Source organism: Pseudonaja textilis, chromosome Z (assembly GCF_049901715.1).
Source record: "Pseudonaja textilis isolate UNSWEBS1 chromosome Z, rPseTex1.2, whole genome shotgun sequence".
NCBI classification, from domain to species: Eukaryota; Metazoa; Chordata; class Lepidosauria; order Squamata; family Elapidae; genus Pseudonaja; species Pseudonaja textilis.
This window is the reverse complement of record NC_142008.1, coordinates 128,862,880-128,887,799: the sequence shown is the minus strand read 5'-3', so window position 1 is coordinate 128,887,799 and position 24,920 is coordinate 128,862,880. Positions and strand designations below refer to the sequence as shown.

The 24,920-nt window shown below is 42.0% G+C and overlaps 2 protein-coding genes across 2 annotated transcripts in view; both read right to left on the bottom strand.

Moving 5' to 3' along the window:
- Positions 1 to 24,291, bottom strand: part of LOC113443639 (uncharacterized) — a 28,754-nt gene extending 4,463 nt beyond the window's left edge. The window contains exons 1-7 of the mRNA XM_087917312.1: positions 23,789 to 24,291; positions 22,458 to 22,556; positions 21,216 to 21,353; positions 18,658 to 18,777; positions 14,252 to 15,249; positions 13,097 to 13,130; positions 17 to 86 (exon numbers count right to left, since the gene is read on the bottom strand). Of these exons, the coding sequence (XP_087773438.1) occupies positions 17 to 86; positions 13,097 to 13,130; positions 14,252 to 15,249; positions 18,658 to 18,777; positions 21,216 to 21,353; positions 22,458 to 22,556 (1,459 nt within the window). The 5' untranslated portion in view covers positions 23,789 to 24,291. The remainder of the gene's footprint in view (positions 1 to 16; positions 87 to 13,096; positions 13,131 to 14,251; positions 15,250 to 18,657; positions 18,778 to 21,215; positions 21,354 to 22,457; positions 22,557 to 23,788) is intronic.
- On the bottom strand, positions 5,908 to 6,988 carry BORCS6 (BLOC-1 related complex subunit 6). Its single transcript, XM_026711995.2, has one exon. The coding sequence runs from the start codon at positions 6,754 to 6,756 to the stop codon at positions 6,052 to 6,054; it is 705 nt and encodes a 234-aa protein (XP_026567780.1). The 5' UTR covers positions 6,757 to 6,988; the 3' UTR covers positions 5,908 to 6,051.
- Positions 24,292 to 24,920: the final 629 nt, after the last annotated feature.

The window sequence follows — 24,920 nt, the reverse complement described above, 5'->3', positions numbered from 1 at the left end:
TTAACAATTTCCTGACCAGATTGTTCTTTTGATTCCCACATGTTCACCGGCCCTTTCATCTTCTCTTCAGGCTGTCCAGAGAGATACTGCTAGCGCAGCCATGTCAAGCCTTGTTACTTGGTTGGGCTCTCCCACCCCCACCCCACTCCACTGGCTTTGTTTTCATTAAGAGTGGACACAGGGAGGCAGCTAGGTGCCTAGCTATAGAGATCCGCTTGGAACAGGAAGGTCCCTTCATGATTAAGACCCTTCTCCAACCATACTTCCTTCTGGGTCCTTTCTAGGCATCAGAAATCTTGCCCGCTCTACTGTTTTAACTCAGTCGGCTCCCCGCGGGCCGTTAGCGCGCGACCCTCTTTTTAAGAAAAAAACGGCTTTATTCCTCCGCAGCCTTACACAAGTCCTTTATTTCAAAGTTATCGGCTTCTTTTTGAGGTGGCAGCCAAAGAAGCCAATGCAATCAATTCTAAACTGCATTAACAGAGGGACTGAATCAAGATCACATAGGGTCATAATACCACTCTTATAAAGCTTCAGCAAGACCACAGCTAGAATACTGTATCGTTTTGAACGCCAGATTATTTAGAAGAAGGAAAAAAATGTCGAGACTCTAGAAAGAGTGCAGAGAAAAGCAACAAAGATGATGAGGCAGCTGGAGGCTAAAACATATGAAGAATGGTTGCAGGAACTGGGCACGGCTAGTGTGAAGAGAAGGAATAGGGGTGACATGATAGCAATGTTCCAATGTTTGAGTGGCTGTCAGAGAAAGGAGGGGGTCAAGCTATTTTCCAAAGCATCCGGCTTGCCTTCAGAGGTTGTGGGTGCTTCATCATTGGAGATTTTTAAGAGAAGACTGCACAGCCACCTATATGAAATGGTATAGGTATGGGGTCTCCTGCTCGAGCAAGGGGTTGGACTAGAAAATCCATGGTCTCCAACCTTGGCAAGTTTAAGACTTGTGGACTTCAACTGCCAGAGTTCCTCAGCCAGCTTTGCTCTGGGAGTTGAAGTCCACAAGCCTTAAAGTTGCCAAGGTTGGAGACCCCTGGACTAGATGACCTGTAAGGTCCCTTCCAACTCTGTTATTCTATATTTCCTTTTCTTTTTTTTTTTCATATAAATTTTATTGAATTTACAATTAAAAAAATAACATAACAACATTACATAAGAAACAGAGAGAAAAAAGAAGAAAGAAAGAAGAGAAAGAGAGGAAAAAAAAAAACAAACGCCGGTCTTGCGACCGAAAAAGAAGAAGAAGAAGTATAAAAGAGAAAAACAAAAAACAAAAAAACAAAGAGACGGAAGAAAAAAAGAAAATACGTTAAAACCAGACAAATATTCTTTTTGACAGTCTACAAGATCCAATTCTCCTACCTTACTTTAAATATACACATCTTATCGCTATTTATGGATATTTATGCTTATTTATGCTCATTAAACAGTTTATCTCTGATATAACCAATTATACCATGCATTCCAATTATTATCAAATGCTCTATAGCTCTATATTTCCTTTTCATGCCCACCCAATATGCCTCTTAGGTCTCATGGACATTAATTCAGTATTACTGCTGTTGCAAACAACAGTATTTATATAGTATTCAGAAAAGGATTTAGAAACAAAACACTGTTCCTCTGTGTTTTTCTCAATTATCCTTCTTTGCAGAATGACATTTCTTTAAATGAAATGCAAGGAAGGAGTATTGAGGAAAACACAGTCAAAGCAGAATGTATTAAAATAATTCCCTTTTTTTCTGGCAGATCTTGAATGCATCATTAACAATCATTATGTACATTCATGATCTATGTATGAGACAGAAACCTGAATTTGGGTTAACAGAATGGCCTTAAAAGCCAAGTGCCTTTGGCCAGAAAGACTTAGTACCGTTGAATTTTGCTCCTTCTTGCCATAACTGTTGAGTGAATCACTACAGTTGTTAAGTGAATTTGCATATGATACAACAGTGGTGGCTGCTTTCATGGTGTAGAGACAATAACTTGGTTCTCAACACCAATAAGACCAAGGAGCTTATAGTGGACTATAGAAGGAATAGATCAGACATCCAGCCCTTGCTTATGAATGGAGACAGAGTGGAGCAAGTGGCCAGTTTTAAGTTTCTGGGTGTTACCATAAAAGAGGACCTGACCTGGGGTGCCCACATTGCAGCCCTGGTCAAAAGGGCCCAGCAGAGATTATACTACCTGAGACTTCTCAGAACCCAACTGAATGAAAAACTGCTGGTAACCTTCTACCGCTGTACCATAGAGAGTATCTTAACTTACTGCACCTCTGCATAGTTTGCCAATTGCACAAGGGGCAGATAGGACAGTGTTCCAGAAGGTTAACATCATTGCCCAGGGGATCATTAGTTGTCTTCTCCCCTCTTTGGAAAAGCTTTATGCTCCCATTGCCTTAAGAAAGTTCAAAACATTCTCAAAGAGCCATCTCATCTTGGGCACCCCTTTTTTTGAACTATTACCATCTGGCAGATGGTACAGGATAATAAAAACAAGGACAAATAGGCTTCTGAAAAACAGCTTCTATCCCAGGGCATCTCTATCTCTGTTGAATTCTACTGCATAGGGCAATATTAATGCAATATCACATGACCATGGAAATGCTGTAATGGTCATAAGGGTGAAAAGCAGTCATAAGTCACTGTTTTCAATGCCATCATAGCTTTGAATGGTTACTAAAAGAATGGTTGTAAGTCAAGGATTACCTGTATAGATGGAAGACTCAATTGTTTGTGGTTGGGAAATTTTCTGGGTTCAAAAGCCTTGACTTACAATGCCTAGGTTGTGCCATGGTTGGGCATTTTGACAAGCACAGGTGGGAGTTTCAGGAATACCTATTTCTGCAGATACCTAGGTTTATCATCTATGAATTATTGCACTTTCTTCCTTTGGAGAGGATGATTGGTGCTCCTTTCTTCCTTTTTGTTCCACTCTGGGTTTATCTTTTTTCCTCATCCCTGTTCATTTTATTCTGTTTTTGTGCTGTTTTTGTAATGGTTGTTTCTTTTTAGCTGTTTTAAGAACTATAAATTACCCAGAGTCACTAAGAGACAGGAGGCATATAAATTGAACAAATTATTACAGTTGGTATCACAATCAACCAAATGTTTAGATAGGATTAGATTTAGATGATACTTTTCTGGGATAGGCAGAAATTGTTTAATAATATTAAAGATATTATTATTATTAGGGTTGGTTGCACAGTCAGCCAAATGTTTACAGACTGGATTTGGCATTTTTAGCCACCTATACAGTCTTCCCAAGAACCTTAGATAGGCAGATGTTGATGTTGAAAATGTTAAATGTATTATCATAGGACTTTACAGTTCCAAGTAACGCTGCCTTTTGCAATTGACTGATCTTGCCAATGTCAACAGTATTCAAGTGGTGCTCCAAATATTTTGGAATTGGAAATTTATCCTTGTAAGCTGCCAGACTCACTGAGTGAAATTGGGCAACTGTATACATTTTCTAATAAATAAATTGCACTTAAGATGCCTATTACGACTACTAGTACTACTGCTGTTGCTACTGTTACTCAAATAATCTCAACAAAATCTAAAATCATTAGATGTCCACTGAAAGACATTTAGGGGGAGTCTTCATTCAATATTGCATCCAGTTTTGGTTGCCAAAATGTAAAAAAGATGTGGAGACTCTAGAAATAGAGCGCAGAGAAGAGCAACAAAGATGATTAGGGGACTGGAGGCTAAAACATGAATAACGGTTGTGGGTATGTCTAGTTTGATGAAAAGAAAACTAGGAGTGATATGATAGCAGTCTTCCAATATCTAAGAAGAGGGGATCAAGCTATTCTCCAAAGTACCTGAGGGCAGGATAAGAAGCAATGGGTGAAAACTAATCAAGGAGAGAAGCAATCTAAAACTAAGAAGAAATTTCCTGACAGAATAATTAATCAGTGTTAGAACAATTAATTAGAACAAATAATCATTAATCACTTGCCTCCAGAAGTTGTGAATGCTCCAACACTGGAAGTTTTAAAGAAGATGTTGGATAACCATTTATCTGAAGTGGTGTGGGGTTTCCTGCCTAAGCAGGAGGTTGGACTAGAAGACCTCCAAGGTCCCTTCCAACTCTGTTATTCTATTCTAGTCAGGAGAGAATATTTTGGCAGCTACACTTAGGCTTTTGAATTCCTTTCCATGGGAGGTTCATTTTTAAATTTCCACTTTGACTATGGTACAGGTAGTCCTCAATCTACAACCATTTGTTTAGTGACCACTTGACCTTACAACAGCACTGAAAGAAGTGATATGACCATTTTTCACACAACCATTGCAGCATCCCTGGAGTCATGTGATCAAAATCCACATGCTTGGCAACCGGCATCTATGAAAGTTGCAGTGTCCCAAGGTCATGTGACATTATATCAGTATTATTTGCTGCCCACAGTAGCCCCTTGGTGAGATGGGTGGCAAATAAATGTAACAAATAAATTTGCCCCCTCTTTTAAACCCACCTGTGTACAATCCAGCACAAACCAGTGGTGAAAACAGCGAGTGCCCCCGTATTAATGAAAAAAAAAACCATAAATTGCAAGTGAACATAGACAGAATTGTTTGATAATTGATACAACAAAAATAGTTCTTTCTCAGTTGCTTCTGCTCTCCCCCTTTCCCCCCATTTCCTCTGCCTAAATAGTATATTCTGGATTTTATGGGGAAACAGTATGTCCTGTTTATCGAATAAAGAATAGAATAGGAAAGTTGGACAGGGTTTTTATAGGTCATCTAGTCCAACCCCCTGCTCAAGCAGGAGATGTCATTTACGTAAAGCATAAAGCGTAATTCAGACTCACTGGGTTCCTGAAATGTTTTCCGTTATTTTATTGGGCTCCCGCCAAAATAACCGCACACCTTTCTTGCACTTTAGTGAAAACTTTACTACAGATCGCGGACTTTCGCTTTTCCCCGGGGCGCCGCGGTGGGGGGAGAGAGATGAAAGGGGCGCGCGAGAGACGTCCAACGGCTGAAGGCGCGCCTTCGCCTTTAACTCCGCCCCCTCCAAGGGTAGCTCTATAAATAGCCCTCGGGAGGCACGTGCCTTCTTCGGCTTATTACTCACCGTTGAGGGTGTTAGTTTTCTTCTGTTTCGTGTTTCATAAAAGAGGTGGATTTAACCCGACCTTCCCCCGGCCCCGTTGCCTTCCCTCATCCAATTCGTTTGTTCGATTTCTGCTCTCCTGCGCCTTAATATAAGTGTGATACATAGGGCTTTATTGAAGACTGCGATTTCTAGATTTCTAGGTTGCTCAGTTCTGGAGGGAAAAAATATTTACCATAATGGCCCACACACTTTGAATAGTCAAAAGGCACTCCCTTTGGGGTAATATAAATTTAATAAACATGGTTACTAAGAGTTGAACCCCCAACTGATGGTAAGTCAGTTCCAAAATGACTCACAGCAGCTTACAAATGATAAATATTTGCATCCTGTCTTTATTATTTTTGCAAATAGTGCAGCAAACATATCCAATGCATCTTCCTCCCATTTCCTCCAGCAACAAACTTGTGAGGTGGGTTGGGTCCAGAGAGTGACTGGCCTACAAGGTCTCTTGATAGATTTATTTGGTTCAGACTATAGTCTTATGAAAAAATAAGAGAATTGGTATAATATGAAAAAAGGGACTACAGGGATAGTTGGAAACCATTCGAGAGCTTTCATGCCTCGCATGTCATATTTTGACAGATAATGTTAAGCAGTGTTAACTACAAGAGACATGTAACGTGTGAAATTTTGTGGGGAAGAAACAGCCACAGAAATGGATGGAAGAATCCTGGTGATTATTAAGGTACTCCAAAATTCTGGGTTAGGTTGGGAAAGGTTTAGTAAACACAGAAAAGAGCAAATATCACAACAGGAGACAAGTACAGTACTGTCATAATTTATTCCTCGAAATATTTCATTAAAAACACAAGTTTCCCTTTCAAATCCCAAATCCCAGGAAGCCCAATTCTCACCCTTTTTTATTTCCCACCGTTCCACAAATTGATCCCTTCCAAAGAAGGGATCCTATTTGCAGACGGCCTCAAAAATCTCCAGAGTCCTCTTAATCTCCCGGATCTGCTTAGCGAGGATGTGAACAGGTTGCATGGAGCGATCCAACTCCTCACACCTGGCCATCAGAGTGTACATCCCTTTGATGCTCATGTCCACGGATTCACCCAAACTGTCCACAGCATCTCGATAGGTCTGGATGTAGCCTACACTGAGTGCTGTCATATTCTGGATGGCACTGTTCAAGGCTCTCAACATCTGGTCTACTCTCTGTGCCACATCTGTGGTCAGCCTTTCCAGATCCCGAAGGACCTGAGGATCCACTGGAGGGATGTCTGCAGTTTTGCCTCGGACAGAGTGTTGGGATGACATCGACGAGGAGGTGGGCTCTGTATCATCCAGACTGCCCCGAGAGCTCATCTTGATCTTCATTTGCAAGTTGTTGGCCACAAAATGTGTCAGATCTCCATCGTAGCTCACTGTTCCTTCCAATTCCAAGGCGCTCGATATAGTAGCCCTCCTTCCTTCTTGGTTCTTGGATGCCCCGTATACCTGGCTTATCCCATCCAAGCTGTGACTGTCCAACAGACGTCCTCCGGCCATGCTTTCCCTGGCTGCAACCCGCACGGGGTTCGGCAACCGCCTGGATTCTTCCCCGGCTACGGAATTAGACGAGGCGGCTTGGATGTGGACCTGGGCCATTATATGTTGTCCTTCCATCAGGCAATGCAGGAAGGAAGCCTAGGAACCCGGGGGAAGTACCGAAGCAAGGAAAGGAGGATGCAAGGCAAAGGCGGAAGTGTGGAGAGAAACGCAGAGAAAAGCCTCGAGGGGTTTCAGAGGAAAGAGTCCTCCGGAGACAGAAAGCACAAAACCGACTCGTTTTCCCCCATCGCCCGCATCTAAGCACGCACTGGAACCCCTTCCGCTTTTGGGGGGCGGAGATTGGTCCAGGAAGAGGCGGGGAAAAGAGCGGTTGACTATAGGGAAGGACTAAGGAACCCTTCTCATTGGCTGTCGTCAGTTTAAAGACCCACCGACTCTTTGACTGGGCTCGGTTCCTGCCGGAAAGAACAGAATGCACAAAATATCATCCTGGGCAAGGAGAGGGCAAGCGGAGCCTGAGATGGCACTAAAGGAGCAGAGGGATTTTCATTTCTGACCCTTCAATAATATATTGTTGTAATGTGTATTTTTAATTTTTTTATTAAATTTATATGCTGCCCATCTCACCATCCAAAGCATCCCTGCACCCGAAGGCCAGACAAGAAATAGTGGATGGAAACTGATCAACGAGATTCAACCTGGAAATTAGGATACATTTTCTGACAGTAAGAACAATCAACCAATGGAACAGCTTGCCTTCAGAAGTTATGGGAGCTTCATCACTGGAAGCTTTCAAGAAGAGATTGGACTGCCATCTGTCAGAAATGGTGTACTAGGGTCTCCTGCTTGGGGGGGGGGCGGGTTGGACTAGATGACCTACAAGGTCCCTTCCAAATGTCAATGCTAAAAAGGTGAAGAGATGCAATAGAACTTCAACATTATAGTGGAAGGAAGGTGAATTCAATAAGATTTACTCTGAAGCAAGTGGTACAAAGTGTCTCTGAATTTTAGATTTAATCCACACTTTATTTAATTTTCTCCTTTCTTTTTTATCTGGACTAAGATTGAGATTTAATATGGTAGTTATTTTCAAGCAGAAGGAAGCAAATGCAGAATTGTGGTCCTGCAAGCTGAATCCACATCCTGCTCCTCTTCTGCATTTATCCCTGGTTGGCTTATCCCATAAAGCTTTTGGCTGTATCAGAAAGGGAGGAACAGGTGGAGGATTGCTGGTCATGAAGATGTCCACCCTAAGAAAGGTGACATCAACGAAGCAACAAACATGCCCAAGACTGTTTCCAATTTTACCTAAAAAGCTATACCAGGTGGCCATAAAGACAGAAACATGTACAAAATCAGATGTATACAAATAGCTAAACACCTTTCCCCCTCTCCTGGCATGTCATGTCACTACCACCAAAGAATAATTATGCAGAAGCTAAAAAAAAGGAAAATTATGATATGATTAATAGAATTTGCGTTATTTACTTTAGTGAGGTTCTTGTAGCAAAGATTATTTTCACTGAGGCTTCTTTTACCTTTAAGTGAACTAATTAAAAGATCAGTTATATAATGAATTATTACTAGAGGCATGTATTTATTGTTCCTACTAGCCCAAAATATTTGCATTTGTATTATCTTGACACATCTTAATGAAGTGAGGTAACTACTTGTATAAATATCACCCAAGCATAGCCTGAGGCTAGTGCAGTGCAACCAAGAAACAAACATGACTTCTGCTTGTTCGGAAATGAAATAATTATTTCATATATTCGGTGTTTTTAGTTTGTCTTCTTTCAAATTCTTTTTCTTGTATTTTTTTACAAGAAAGTAAGCTTTAGGAACCAGACTGTCTTATAATGAAACTAATTTAGAATTTTTTGTTTTAATCTGAAAAATGGTGCCTTCATATGTTTTCCAAATCTATCATTTCAAAAAAGTTATTTAGAAAAAAGCAATAAGGGAAAGACGGAATTACTGAATTTGATTACTGTAGCACATTGCAGTTTTAAACAGTCACTAAATGAAATGTTGCAAATTGAGGGCCACCTATACTTATTGTTCAGAGTTTTATTGGCTTTTAATTTCTGCAAGCTGCCCAGAATCATCTCTTGGAGTTTGTAAAGATGGGTGGCAAAAAAATCTAATAAACAATTTTATTTATGTCTGCCTGCTTGGTTGCCATTTCGGAATAAAGTATTAGCTTTATATTTTACTTGATTTGAAAATGATTCAGTAACACATTTCTGCTTTGGTAATATCAGAGTTTTGGTATGTTTCTTTAAAGCTTACATATTGTATCACCTGGTGCTCTCTACTCATTAACTAAAGTTTGAAACTATCTTTGCTGACAAATATTAGGGATCCTTTTAAGTATCTCCTGAAATGGCCCCTCTCCCCAAACTATGTGCTCTTTTGTTCTGATTCAGGAGAGAGATTTTTCCAACTAAGTATGATTTTAAACTTTTTAAATAATTGTGAAATGCTTTGAACCACTCTTGTGCTTATGATTTTAAACTGTATATATTATACCATATGCTGGCTTTTGAATTTGGACAATAGGAGTGTTTTTCTTTATAACACTGTGGGAGACTATATGATAGCCACAAGAAAGAAATTTAATATACATGAACATACAACCTATTCTGCTACATGGGATAGCAGGAAATATAGTGGGCAGCATAATTAGCAGAAAAAAATTACAACTACCTTTTTAAGTGTTATTATTCTAAAGAACTGAGAGTTCCTTAACATAACACAAAGAGACCATTTATGTGAAAATTGAACGGCCTTCTCTCAATAAGAGTGGGACAGATGCGACATTAGTTTAGTTTACTTTATTGTCACTGCACCTCATACAATGAAATCAAACACCATCTTCAGTGCACATCATGACCCTGACCATGAAAATAAACACAACACACATCCTTCCCCCTTCACACATTGAACCAGATACCCCTGACACCACGCTAACACTGCACTATACAGCAGAATTCAAAAGAGCTCCTGCCCTGGGATAGCTGTTTTTCAGCCTATTTGTCCTTGTTTTTATTATTCTGTACTGTCTGCCAGATGGTAATAGTTAAAAAAAAGGGTTCCCAGGATGACATGGATCTTTGAGAATGTTTTAAACTTTCTTAAGGCAGCGGGAGCTATAAAGCTCTTCCAAAGATGGGAGAGTGCAACCAATGATCTTCTGGGCAATGACATTAACCCTCTGGAGTGCTTTCCTACCTGCCACTGTGCAATTGGCAAACTATACAGAGGTGCAGTATGTTAAAATGCTCTCTATGGTGCAGCGGTAGAAGGTCACCAGCCGCTTTTCATTCTGTTGTTTTTTTCTGATAAGTCTCAGGTAGTATAATCTCTGCTCGGCCCTTTTGACCAGGGCTGCAATGTGGGCAGCACAGGTCAAGTCCTCTTTTAGGGTAACACCCAGAAACTTAAAACTGGCCACTTGCTCCACTCAGTCTCCATTGATAAGCAAGGGTTGGGTGTCTGGTCTGTTCCTTCTATAATCCACTATAACCTCCTTGGTCTTATTGGTGTTGAGGACCAAGTTATTGTCTCCACACCATGAAAGCAACTGGTCTACCTCATCTCGGTAGGCAGACTCATCCCCCCTGGAGATAAGTCCTACCACTGTTTAGCAATAGTATTACTAGCATGAGTGGGAATACAGTCATGCACATAAAGAGTATAGAGTAAGGGACTCAACATGCAACCCTGTGGTGTACCAGGGTTAATAAGGGCTGAAGAGGTATGATGACCTAATCTGACCCTCTGTGAGCGGCCAGACAGGAAATCCATAATCCAAAGGCAGATTGAATTGGAAAGCCCAAGGTCCAGAAGTTTAAACACTAGTCTATGTGGAAGAATTGTATTAAATGCAGGTTTAAACACTAGTCTATGTGGAAGAATTGTATTAAATGCAGAACTAAAATCCGCAAAAAACATCCTCACATAGCCCCCCGTTCTAGATGAGTCAGAGCAGTGCGAAGAGTGATGGCTATAGCGGCCTCTGTAGATCTATTTTTTCTGTATGCAAACTGGTGCTTATCAAATGTATGCGGAAGACTAGAAATGATGTGCGGGCAGACCAATTTCTCAAAGCACTTCATGATGATAGGAGTGAGTTCCACTGGTCTGTAATTGTTGAGGTTATTGATAGGAAACTTCTTTGGCAGCAGAACAATGGTGGAAGCCTTCGAACAGGATGGAATAGTGGATTGGGATAAAGACTGATTGAAGATCCTGATAAAGACTCCAGCCAAGTGATTAGCAGTATCTTTAAGCACTTGGCCAGAGATACCGTCAGGACCAGCAGCCTTTCTAGGGTCCACGGCCCTCAGAATGCTCACCTCCTGTTCCTCCACAATGAGGTGGGGGCTACAATTGGCTGGTAGTTGTATTTTATCTGTCTCTGATGTCTCCACTTCAAAGCGAGCAAAGAAATTATTCAGTTCCTCTGCCAGTGAAGCATCCCCCTCAGCAGGGATGACAACTGGTCGGTTGATGGTTTATAATTTGTTGAATCCCTCGCCACATCTGCCTCATGTTATTGCTATAAAAATTATCCTCAGTCTTCCTCTTATAATCAGTCTTAGCCTTCCAAATACCTTTCTTCAGATTAGCTCTGGCAACACTGTATCTTGCCCCATCACTGGACCTATAGGCCTTGGTCCTGTCACGCAAGAGGCGCTGGACTTCCTTGGTCATCCAGGGTTTCTGATTGGGATAGATCCTAACATGTTTATCCACAGTGATAGTATCTGTGCAGTGTTTAATATAGCACAGAACAGTTACAGTGTGGTCTTCTATGTCAGGGTGGTAAAAGATGTCCCAATTTGTATTCTCAAAACAATCCTGAAGTTGTTGGGAAGCATCTTCTGGCCAAGATTTCACTGTCTTTATTATAGTCAGAGCCCGTCTCCTAAGAGGGATGTACACCGGTGCTAAAAGCAGTGACGTATGGTCTGATTGTCCCAAATGTGGTAATTGTATAACCTTATAGCCATGTTTGATGTTGGTATATACTTTGTGCGATATGTTTGCTCCTCTAGAAGCACACTTAACATGCTGATAGAATTTAGGGAGCGCTTCTTTTAAATCAGCTTGATTAAAGTCCCCCGCTATGATATGTACAGCATCAGGATACTTATTTTGCTGATTACTTACAATGTTATACAAGAATCCGAAAGCTATGGTAGCATTGGCATCAGGTGGGACATAGGCTGCAGTAATCAAAACCACGCTGAATTCCCGCGGAAGATATATGGGTCTACATTTAAGATAATAATTTAAGATAATATTCTATCTCCAGTCTACAACACAGTCCTTTCAGCAATTTCAAAAAGGCTCCTCACCAATTTGCACCATTCAGATGACCCTGAAGACACAGATAAACTTCCAAGTGCTTCAAGAAGTCTCTCTGAAAGAATGCAAATGACCAGCTGCCTGAAATATAAATCCTTTCCTCACCAAGTCAGAACCAAAGAAGCTTCTAGGATGAGAAGTGAAATGTCTTCAAAGAAAAACAAAACCCAGTTACCTCTTGAAAAACTACCTTTGGGATAACATAATGGTAGCTGGGGGCGGGGGGGAATTATGAAAGTTGAAGTCCACACATCTTAAACTTACTGAGGTTAAGAAAGATGGGTTCAAGCATATTCACCATTTATAGCCCTACTGAAGGTGCAGGATAGTCTGCTCCATGGCTATAGTGACTTAAGTCTCATGAATTTTGCGGTTTTCAAGCAATATGTTGTATTAATCAGCTGAATTGTTTCCTTCAATAAATTCAGATAAAATAAACTACAGGTAGTCCTTGACTTACAACCATTTGTTTAGGGCCATTCAAAGTCACAACAGCACTGAAAAGACCTGACTTATGACTGGTCCTTGCACTAATGACCATTGCAGCATCCCACAATCGCGTGGTCAAAATGTAGATGCTTGGTAACCGGCAGGTATTTATGATAATCAAAGCAACTCAGGGTCACATGTTTGTGACCTTCCCAATTGGCTTCTGACAAGCAAAGTCAACAGAGGAAGCTCGCTTCACTTAACGATTGTATGATTCACTTAACTGCAAAAATTTACTTAAATCACAGTGGCAAAAATCACAAAAATCGGATGCCGCTCACTTAACAACCACCTTGCTTAGCAACAGAAATTTTGATCCCAATTGTGGTTGTAAGTATGGCTGCTACTGTACTGTGTGAGCTGGTGCCTGCTGAGACCAACAGTTAATTAAGGACATAAGTGCACCATCGCGCCTACCGTCCCTGTCCTATTGTCCCCAATTATGAGTTCCTATTTCTTGTATTTAAACTTATGTTTATTCTTGTTTCTGTTATATTGTAAGCTTTTGACAAAAATAAATAAATAAAATAAAAAATAGTCAAGACTTGCAATGTTCATGACTCGAGGCTTCCCATTTGTAGATACTCACCTTATCTGGGAACAGCAGGGTTTGGGGAAACAGGCTGAATAACACACAATAAGGAGCCTTCTACAACAGGCTTAATTGGCACAATTTATTCAGGTTAGCCTAGTATGCATTTTTTTTTCTTAAGATACCACTTTCAATTTTTATCCAAGCAGAACAAGCGTGGCCTTTCAAACAGCCTCCACAGTAGAAAATTGGTAAGGCTGTTCTTCGGAGCATCAGAGCTTATCCAAGGTATTGGAGAAAACAAGTGCAATTTTGGGACATTTTGTGTCTTCTGTACAAAGCTAAACATGGGCCCAGATATAAAGTTCCAGGACATGTAAAAAATATATATGCATGCTAACTAAATAAGCTTGCTTCAGTGATCAGATTCCTGCCCAGTGGCTCAGCATAACCTTACTTCGTTCATCTGGAATTTCTGCATGTGTGTAGCTTGTTTTGTTTTGCAATCAAACATCAGCCACTATTAGAAAGCAAATTATTTCCCAGGATCAAGGGACAGTTGTTAAAAAGTCTCAAAGACAAAGTCTCAATGACAAAGACTGTCATTGCAGTGTCCTAGGTTACACCCATTACATCCTTCATTTTTTCAGCTATTCTAGAAGCTCCTGAATAATTGAGGAGGGAGGGAGGGAGGGAGGAAGAGGGAGGGAGGGAGGGAGGGAGAGGGAGGGAGGGAGGGAGGGAGGGAGAGAGAGAGAGAGAGAGAGAGAGAGAAATCCAGTCTTTTGTCTATTTATTTACTTTTGGCTGAAGTGGATAAGCCCCAACAGGCCTTTCTACCTGTTCTCATTCTATAGTACTAATTCAGCCATTGTAACTTTCCCTGTCGGAAAAGAAAGCTGAACAGAAATCCAACCTTTTACTTACATGGTTGTTCCTCAACCGTGGCAACTTTAAAACCTGTGGACTTCACTTCTTAAAGTTGCTAAGATTGAAAAATAAATTTCATACCACAACCAAGGATAGGAATTTGGAGTTGAACTCAAGGGGCCAAAAATTCAAGGTCAACTCCTTGCAAGGGTCAAGACCGTTCAGTGAACGAGGAGCCAGAATTACCCCTTGACCTAATCTATGTCCCAATTTGTTACTGACAGATCAATAATTCTCTTTTGTTATATATTGGGCTTTACATTTGGACCTTATGGAACCAGCTACGTCCAGCAGCTGTTACCACACTCGGTACAAATATAAGGCCCTTCCCCCAGAGCCAAGTCATCTTGGTTGGGTTTTCGGGGGTTAGACTCCAGGTGAAAACCTTTACCACAGTGGCCGCAGATAAGAAGCCGGTCACTGTCTTCTTCATCAGAGGTATTATTGCCATTGGTAACACTGGCATCAGCACACAGAGTATCCAGACCAGTCATGTGCGGGATCCCAACACTTCCATCATGGTGGACTTCCATGCTGCCCTTGTCAAAAGTCGGGTCAACCTCACAAAGGAGGTCATGGCTCATGCTGGGGCTGCGAGCATTGGTGTGAGTGCGACGGTGGCGAATGATGTGTGAGCTGAGCCGGAAGCTCTTCCCGCACTCGGTGCACACATAGGGCTTTTCCCCCGTGTGCACCCGCCAGTGGTCCACCAGATTGGAATGGTGGGTGAATCTCTTGCCACACTCAACACAACCATAGGGTTTCTCACCCGTGTGGGTACGTCGGTGGTTAGCCAGCGTGGAACTCCCCGAAAAGCGCTTCCCACATTCCTGGCATTGGTACGGCTTCTCTCCAGTGTGAGTCCGCTGATGGCGAGTAAGGCATGAGCTCCCGGTAAATCGCTTACCGCACACACTGCACTGGTAAGGGGTAACTCCTGTGTGGCCGCGCCGATGCAGGTTGTAGTTGGAGCTTTGAGAGAAGGCCTTGCCACACAATTCACAATGATACGGCCGTTCTCCGGTATGGAAACGCCGATGTTGGAGGAGGTTGGAACTAGCCGTGAAGGCCTTGCCACAGTCCCCGCAGACATAGGGGCGCTCCCCAGTGTGCGTCCGCTGGTGCTTGGTGAGCGCCGAGCTCTGGTTGAAGCTGCGGCCACAGTCATTGCAGCGGTACGGCTTCTCTCCCGTGTGGATGATCTGATGCTTGGCCAGGTTCGAGCGGCGGCTAAAACTCTTCCCGCACACGCCACAAGTGTTTGGATGCAAAGAGGAAGACTGCAAGAATGGAGAAGAAAGTGTGAAGAAGGGTTTTTGGAAAAAATGGTATGCCTGCCTAAACCTTGTTCTCCTACTTCTGAAATGGGTGCTCAGAAAAATATGGCTTATTTGTGCCCCATCCCTTTCAACAATGGAATTTTTGAAAAATACAATAGCTAACTGTATTTATACAAGCAGGGGCTTCTTCAGAAAGAGGTAAAAAAAAAAATCAAGATGATTTGTGGTTGAATCCACCTACTGGAATACCACCAATCAGCTGTTCCACTGATCAGCTGTTTCAGGCTGCGGGGATCACTGCCATCCATCAGTGCCATTGCTACCCAGTGCTACTACCACCTACCGCTGCCTCCCCGCACCCCAATTTTTGACCTCCGTGCATCCCATTTTAGGCTTCTGCACGTCCCATTTTCAGCCTCCACACATCCAGTTTTCAGCTTCCGCGCCCCCCATTTTCCCCCTCCATGTGTCTTGTTTTTGGCCCATTCCAGGCAACAGGGATAGGCGGTGGTGGCAATCCCCACTGTCTGGAACAGGCCGAAAACGGGATGTGCGGAGGTTGAAAATGGGGGCATGTGGAAGCTGAAAATCGGGTGCACAGAGGCGGCAATAGGTGGCAGCACCGATGGGCAGGGACAGCGCCGATGGGCAGTGGTGATCCCCACAGCCTGGAACAGCTGATTGTCATTATTCCGGGAGGCAGATCCAACCGCAAATCAGCTGCTCATGCTAAATCAGGCTGTGCTGAAGCTGACCAGGCTGTTTGCTGTTTGTTGCAAGGAGACAAATTGCTGGGAGGCAGGGGTTTTTTCCCCTTGTTTTCCTCCCCAAAAGCTAGCTGTATCTTACAGTCTGGAGTGTCTTCTAGGCCAAAGTTGTAGTGCCCCAGGGTCATGTGATCACCTTTGGCTTTGATAAGCAAAGTCAATGGGGATACTAGATCCACTTAACAACCATGTTACTAACTTAACAACTGCAGTGATTCACTTGACAACTGTGGCAAGGAAGGTCGTAAAATGAGTCACTTAACAACTGTCTAGCTTGTCTAGGGAAATGTTGGGGTCAGTTGTGTTTGTAAGTTGAAGACTATTTGTACATGCATTCCTGTAGCCACCATCTTGACTTTTGACTAGTGATGGGATGGCCTGGAAAAAACCCAGAAAAATGTGGCTGGGGGACAAGTTTTTTTTCATTTCTTGTTTTTTTCAAATGGCTTTCAAAAAAAATGAAAGGAAAGAAAAAACCCAGAAAAACCTGGGTTTTCCCTAGTTTTCCAAGATTTTTCCAGGTGTTCCCATCTCTATTTTTGACACACATATTCCTTTTTGCCTCAGAATAAGGAAAGATGTCCTGATCCATAAGTTCATTTTGGTTTTGCATTGTGCAATCGAAATTCAAATCTCTTTGGTGAACAGAAGATTTTGGGAAAGAACATCAGGGGTGCTACTCCAGAAAAAATAATTCTCAAGTGGAGAATTATTATTTCTTTCTTGTCACTTTATTTTAATTATTGGCCACCCAACTCCATCCTGAGGACAGAAGCAAACTTTAGAATTTCTTTTTCAATCAACCCAGGAACTAACATGTGCTAAGTTCTGCTGAACACCCAAGATAAAAAGCTTTGGTTCAACTTTTCCTAAGATGTGGGCTTCTCAGACATTCATTTATTATTATTGTGTGGATCAGTAACACCTGAAAGGAGCATATATAGAAAATTCAAGATGGCAGCTACAACCGTCCAATTGAAGCCCCGCCCATTTTCAATGGTCTTTGGCTGCATTGCTGCTGCAGCCATCTTAACATTTTTTACTCCTCCCATAGGGATGCTTTTAGTTGGTATATAAGATGTGGGCGAAACTAGCAGTGGCTATTCCAAAACCAATAAGCTCAGGAAAAAAGTATTTAAATAACCTGAGTGACATCAGCTGAGAATTGTGGAAACAGCAATCTTGATGTTTGTTTGTTTGTTTTCTTCCTTTTTTAAATTAATATTGTCACCTACTCACATATGGAGACTCAAGGCAGCTTACACGGATATAAAACACCATATAAAAGAAAAAATAATAAAAAGAAAAATAATAAAATAACCCCCACCCCGGCAACAACATACATTCATACTAGCCATTTAATGGACTCACTCCAGCTCTGGATTCCCCAGGCCCACCGACAGAACCACATCTTCAGCTCCTTCGGAAAGAGTATTAGAGTGGGAGCCATTCTAACCTCTTGCGGGGTGGGGGTGGGGGGATAATGTTCCAGAGAGAGGGAGCCATCACGGAAAAGGCCTTTCTTCTAGGTCCCGCCAGATGTAACTCCTTAGGAGATGGGACCCGCAACATTTCTTGCCTCTCCATTCTAGTGGGTTGGGTAGATGCGACCGGCAAGAGATGGTCCCTTGGATAACCCAGTCCCAAGCCATGAAGGGCTTTAAAGATGATAACCAGCACCTTGAATTGTACCCAGAAGCAAATCAGAAACCAATGCAGTTCCCCAGGAGAGGTGATATATGTGCACACCAAGGTCTGAACAAAACCATGCAGGCCGTTGCATTCTGCACCAACTGGAGCTTCTGGATGCTCTTCAGGGGCAGCCTCATGTAGAGTGTATTGCAATAGTCAAGATGGGAAGTGACTCGGGCATGAGTGACCGTGAGTAGGGATTGTTGATCTAGGAAAGGGCGTAATTGGCGCACAACCTGCAGTTGCGCAAAGGACCTCCTGGCTATGACTGCCACTTGCTCTTTGAGCAGGAGTCGCAGGTCCAGGACAGCCCCAGATTACAAATCTTAAGAATACTAAGTTTGGAAGGCATGTTTAAGGGGGGCTTTCTCAGTGCTATAGCCCTCTGAAGTGAAACATGCACCTGGCCAAATTCTCTTTCAAAGCCCTGGGGCAAAATATGCTCTGGGCGGCACATATGTGAATCATGGTACAACCAGTCCTGAAAAGTCTGATATGTTTAGTGCTGAAGCATAGCTGCAGAACTACAAGTAGTTTTCGACTTACATTAGTTCATTTAGCGAGCCTCCAAATTTCCAACAGCATTGGGGGAAAAAAAGGACTTTTGACCATTTTTTACATTGATGACCATTGCAGCCTCTCTCCCTGGTCAAGTGATCAAAATTCAGATGCTTGGAAATTGGTTCATATTTATGATGGTTGCAATGTCCTGGGGGTCATGTGATCAGTTTCTGCGACCTTCTGACAAGCACAGTCAACAGGGAAGCCAGATTCACTTAACTAAGTAGTAACCAGTTAATTGTTGCTTATTTAACAACTGCAACAATTCTCTTAATAACTGAGCCAAGGAAGGTGGCTAAAAGATCTCTAGTCCAACCCTCTGCTCAAGGCAGGAGTCCTTAAACCAGCCCATATTTTGAAGATCCCACAGTTGTACTTTACTACTCACCGAACCCTCTATTGGGATGGTGACTTTCTGCACCTCAAACTCTTGTACCTTCTGCTCCTCAGATTCCACCTTCATCTCTTTCTGAGTTGAGGAACCTCGTGAAGGTGCAGGACCCAGCTGGTTTGGGCAGAGACAAAACAATCCAAATAATAACAATCCTTAAAGGACTTCCGGTTTGGTCTGCCTCGAAGACGGACCGAAATCCGCGATTGTCTGCGGTTTCGGTTCGTGCTCTCTCGTTGGATGGCCCCAATCATCCTGATTTGGGGCCGGAGCCACCTTGTAGGAGTGGCGAAGAAGAGGGAGACCACCAGCTGGGTTGAGGGGAGCCACATCTCCCCTCCTTAGCTTGGTAATTACTCTCCTCTGAAGACGACTGCAGCAGTGGACAATAAAATGGCTACCCTAAGAGATAAGCCGATTGGGACAAGATTGTGCAGGAGTGGGAAGAAGAGGATGGCATAGAAACCAGGAGAATTTGAGCACAAGATAGCCCGGATTTAAATTTTTCAAAATTATTAAGAGAGTGGATTTGAGTGGTGGACAAAGACGTTAAGAAAGGAATACTTGATAGCTTAAATGGCTTTGAATTCTAGAAGAAAGAAGCCGGAAGAAGAAGCTTACCTTTGAATTAGTTAAATATATAACCCTGACACTAAATAGGCAATTAAAGCTGGATTGGACTGTGTCAAGGTGGAAAATAAAATTTAAAATTGAATTTATTGAATCTATTTGGATCTATTGACTTTGGAACTCTAAAAGCCTGAATGAGAGAGAAAAAGCCGGGAAAAATAATTGATTCTGAACATAGCGAAGTGTGGTAAAGGGAATTGTTTACTTTCATCCCTTCCTATTTTAAAGCTTGGAACTGCTAAAGACCTATTTGATACAAAGTAACCCAAATTAGGATACTACAAAATAGAGACCCTGTAAAGTGAAAGTGGAACATTAAAACAAAGGAAAAATCATGGGATTGTTTGGTGTCTCTGGAATAAACTTTAATTTATGGACATTGAAATGTGGAATCAACCTGGAAATCTTCTGGAGAGGAATTAATAAGAGTTAAACGTTGAAAAAACTATGGATATTGTTTAAAGATGGCAGGAATGCTTTTGGAACTAAAATTGGAACTTAGAAATATGAAAGAAGGCAAATTGCTTGGTTTTGCCCTACAACATTTAGAAATGGCGATTTCAGAATATGAAAGACAACAAGAAGGGCTAGAAGAAGAAGAGCATCAATCAAAGAAGTGGCTATCTTTAACGAGCATCTGAAACAACGAAAACTTAAGCGAAGGGAGAAAAGAAGGGGAATTAAAAGTAAGTTTGAAATTGTAATTAAAAAGGGGTTTACCTTGAAAACCAAACAAAGTGAAAGGAAACAGCAGGAAAGGGAATTGCAGAAGGGAGTGCTGAAAAAGGAGGGGGATAAAAATCGGGGTAATAAAAAGAGGGAAAGAATGAAGCAGGACCATGAAATAAAGAAATATGGCAAGCAAATAAGAATGAAAAGGAATTGTTTATTTAAAAGGCACAGAAATAATGGTTAATTGAGATTTAAAGAAGGGGATTCTACAAGTTGATAAGGTGTAGCTTAAATAAATTAGAAATAATAAACTATCTAGAAAATAGTGGAATGTAGATTATTAAAATGGGAGATGGGGACTGATACTGTTCTGTTATTGTAATGATTGTTTGCTCCTTTCTTTTTTGTATGGAATTAAGAGATAATTAGAATAAAGATATTAACAATATTTAATGAATTTGTAAGTTATAGTTAAAATGGAGTACGAGTATTGTTGGTAGGAAAATAATATTAGTTCTTATGATGAAGTGAAGAGATTATGTTGTTGTTTTTTTCTTTTTAAATCTAATATACTTTTTATGTAACCAAAAGGGAAACTTGCAGACTCAGATTTCAAAAAGATATATACAATGTAGTAACTACTAGAAAATTATTATTATGGATTTTTTTTTTCAGTGTTAATTCAAAATTAAAATTATGGGAATTTTAGGGGGGAACTAATTATATGGCATGTTAACCACAGGGGTGGCACCTCAAAATTGGCAATAATAGGGGTGTTTTATTTTCTTTCTTTTTCTATATTTGAAAAGTTTGAACTGAGACTGAATCTTTGGAATGATGAATTAAGTATATGCGAGGAAACTGCAAACCTGACAGAAGAGAATATAAAATATGATGAATATGAAGATATTTAAAGAGGCATTAAGAATGTAAGGAAATAGATTAAGTAATGAACTGAGAAAATTTATAAAATAAGCTGGAAGAAACTAGATGATTAAAATTAAAGAAAATATATAAAGTAAGGTTAAGGTATGTTATTAAATGTGAAGAGTAGGAAATGAAAGTCAAGTTTGTATGGAAATGTGTTGACTTGGAATCATGCTATTCACTGAAAAAAAGATGTTTTTAATATGTGAAAATTGAATAAAACTCTTTTTAAAAATCCTTAAAGAACTTCTTTCCTTACAAGTCGGTTCTTCCACCCATCCAATTAAATCTTCAGTGTTTCTATTTTCCTTATCTCCACTCACCAGTTTTCCACCTGCAGAAAGTTCCATCTCAAATTCCAGATCCTTCTTCTCCTTTTTTTCAGTCTTTACTCTAAGAAATCGCTTTTCTTCATTACCATGAACTCTGGCAGACAATCTATCCCGGAAGGAGGAAGAATCCAGCTGAAAAACCCAAAGGAGCAAAAACAAGAGATTCAGCATTTACCTTAATGTTGTGGTTAGCCGGCAGCAAGTGCAGATGGCTGAGGAGAGCGATGACTCTGATGAGGGGCCAGGACCATCAGGGAGTGGACTGCTGCCTTCAGAGACTGTGGGGGCTGGCAGCAGTGACAAGGAGGTTCCTGAGGAGCTTGTGCCAAGTGCACGTGCACGAAGGATTAATCGGAGGAAAGAACAATTACAGCAGCACAGGTGACTCGGGAGTAAGGCTGCAAGGTAATGGCCCCTCCCTCAAAAGGATAAAAGCTAGGTTTGGAAAAGAGTTATTTATAGACAGCAAAGAAGCTCTGAAACTCAACTGGTGGACATCTTAGTTCGCGTTTGGAGAATTTTGTAAATTAGTTCTTATCTCTGGGTTTTTGGCAGCATTGAGGAACACCTTGGCAAGGCTCTTTCTTGTCGAAGCTAATTAGTGGAAAGCAGCCTTCAGAACAGAATTCTTTATTAAACCTTAAAAGGTGGGAGTTGCTGCCTTTGTCTGTGTTTGTTCTTTGGGAACCTGGTTGGGTTAAAATACTTAGGTTCAGTTTGTTCCCAAACAAAGAGATATAGACATGACACCTTACAACCAATCTTAAAAGTTAATGTTAACAATATATTTTAGCTTGCAAGTTCCCCATGTAAACAGCAACAGGATTTTTACACCGTGAGGTGTAATAACTTCACTAGGTTGCAAATTACTATAACTAAGTGTCCACAAGGAATCTTCTCAAGTGGAACAGCACAACATGAATGCTAAGTACTCAGCAAGTCAAGCCTAGTATTTCAGATTTAAATAAATGTTCCCATTATATTTCACAGGGAAGGGCATTTGAAATAACGAATGAGTTTCATATCACAACTTCTAAAAGCCTGATTTTGTTTCTTTCCTGCATTCGTTTTCTCAAATCTGTGTGGTATCCAGTGATGCATAAGCTATTTGTCCCACTAAACCTAACCATGCTTTTAGTAATTACATTACAGCCAAGAAAAATGTGACTGTTTCAGATCCAGCCTGTTCCTGCAAACTTCAGGGAAAAAAACACATGAAATGTTGGCATTATACACCTTGATATCTCGAATCTTTTCCGCTCCCTTTTTCAGGCTAGCATTCAGTCCCAAGGATTCCCAGGACCGGCCCTCACCTTCCGCTAGTGGTCCATCCATCTGAAAATACAGAAGGGAGGAAATGGAATCCATTAAAAAAATAGACATAGTTCTAAATTAGATATCAAAATATTCTAAGAACTTCCTATATGCTACTCTGGTCTTCCTTATACAAGTAGTTGGAATAGAAAGAAATATAAGATGTTTGGCATTTTTAAACCACTGGGTGTATGTGGGGAGATGATCACAGTTTGTGGTTATTTATCTTGTTCCCATCTTCATCCATTGTAGGAGCTTCTAGAACAGACATTCCCTTGAATTAAGTTTTTTCTGTGCCCTCCCTGCCCTCATCCATCGTGAATGCACACACAAAAGTAAATGGCTTTTGGAGAGAAACCAGATTAAAAGAAATCTCCCTCTTTAATATAGCTTCAGAGAGGCAAGTAACCTGTCAACTGCCTGCCAACAGGTCCTGCAACAGCCCCATGAAGTCAGTGAGGTAGTAATAAAGACAGGATACAAATCAACTCCATAAATAAACAGACGGCATTTGGACTGTAGCACTCAAAGCTCTCGCCAAAATTGGCTTCATCCTTGAAGAAAGTCCAGACTTCTATTAAGCCCTTAGCATAACCCTGGTTTCCAAGAGGACTTAAAGACAACATGGTATCTCTGTGGAGGACACAAAGTAAGATCCCAAGACTTAATCCTGTCTGGACTGTGATCCCCAGAAAATAAAGGGTTTACCTGTACATGTAATTCTTGACTTACAACAGTTCATTTAGTGACCATATAAAGTTATAACAGCACTGAAAAAAAATGATTTATGGCTTTTTCACACTTACGATCATTGCAGCATCCCCATGATCATGTGATTTACATTTGTATGCTTGACAACTGGTTCATATTTATGATGGCTGCTTGATAACTCATTCATATTTATGACGGTTGCAGTGTCCCAGGGTCATGCAATCCCCTTTTGCAACCTTCTGACAAGAAAAGTCAATGGGGAAGCCAGGTTCACTTAAAAAACATGTTAATAACTTAACAACAGCAGTGTTTCATTTAAGAAATGTGGCAAGAAAAGCTCACTTTGCAGCATAAACGTTGGGCTCAATTGTGATCATAACTGGAGGATTAGCTGTATTTTTTTTTATAAAAAGGAGTGGGGGAATCAAAGTCATGAAGGAAGGCTTCTTCCCAGAGGCTCGAAGATTGGCAGGTTGAAACCAGGACCCGCTGCACCCCATCCCCATCCCCATCCCTTGGCTGCCTGTTTCCCGGACACTCACCTGAGGGTTCAGCCTTCATTCCACAGCTGGGGCGAGGTGGTGGTGGGGGACGATCTACAGCAACAACTGACTTCTCCAGCCCACGTGCGCGGTTTTCCTTTCCACGCGATCTTTCTGCGCGCAGCACCCGGAGAGGCGGGGACCCGGAGGGTGGGTGGGCTGAAGCCGGTGGGCCCGAGAGGGGGAGAGATCGGGACCACTCGGGGGAAGGACGTTGAGCGAGAGGATGGGATCGCTTCCTCCGGGGATCCGGCTTGCCAGCCTGCTCACTCGGGCCTCTGGCGGGGAGGAGAGGAAAGGAGGGGATCTTCGTAGATGCTGGGGAAGAGGGAGGGAGAAGAGCCCGGCAAAGCAGCTCAGAAGGATCCCTCGCTGAGGCCCTCCCCCGCAGCCGCCCCAAAGCCTGAGGGCGATCCGCTCTCGGGGCGCTTTTACGGCCGTCCTTCCGAAGTAGCGACCCTGCCTCGAGGAGCGAGGTGTGCGTGAAAGACTCCGAAGGGGACGGGAGGAATGCTGGGCGAAGAAGAAGGGGGGGAAAAATGACAGAAGGCGGGCTCTTCGCGCTGATTGGCTAACGTGGCCGGCCCCCTCCTCCTTGTTTGTAATTGGCAGAGAGAGAGAGAGAGAGAGGCGAGAGCGGCTGCGGACAGAGAACCGCAACCGCTGGAGAGGCGCCGTCCCGAGCACTGGGTTGGGCACCCGAGTTCTGGTCCTGCCCACTCCCTCTCCCCTTCATACACTAAGCCCACCTAGAACCGGGATCGCGCCCGCTCATTGGCTGGGACCTCCCCGTCGCTTTAACGGAGCGCGCGACTGGAAAGAAGGTGCGGGGGGGCGGGGTACGGGACTTTCCAGCTGGCGGAGCCGGTGTTGGATCGGCGTCCTATTTAGAATTAGGGATAGATAGGATAGGATAGAAAATATGGAAAGGAATGGAATGAAATGGAATTGAAGTATTTATTGGCCAAGTGGTGATTGGACACACAAGGAATTTTTCTCTGATGAAAGATTAGGATTAGGATCGAATAGAATAGAATAGAATAGAATAGAATAGAATAGAATAGAATAGAATAGAATAGAATTCTTTATTGGCCAAGTGTGTTTGGACACACAAGGAATTTTTTGGGGTGCA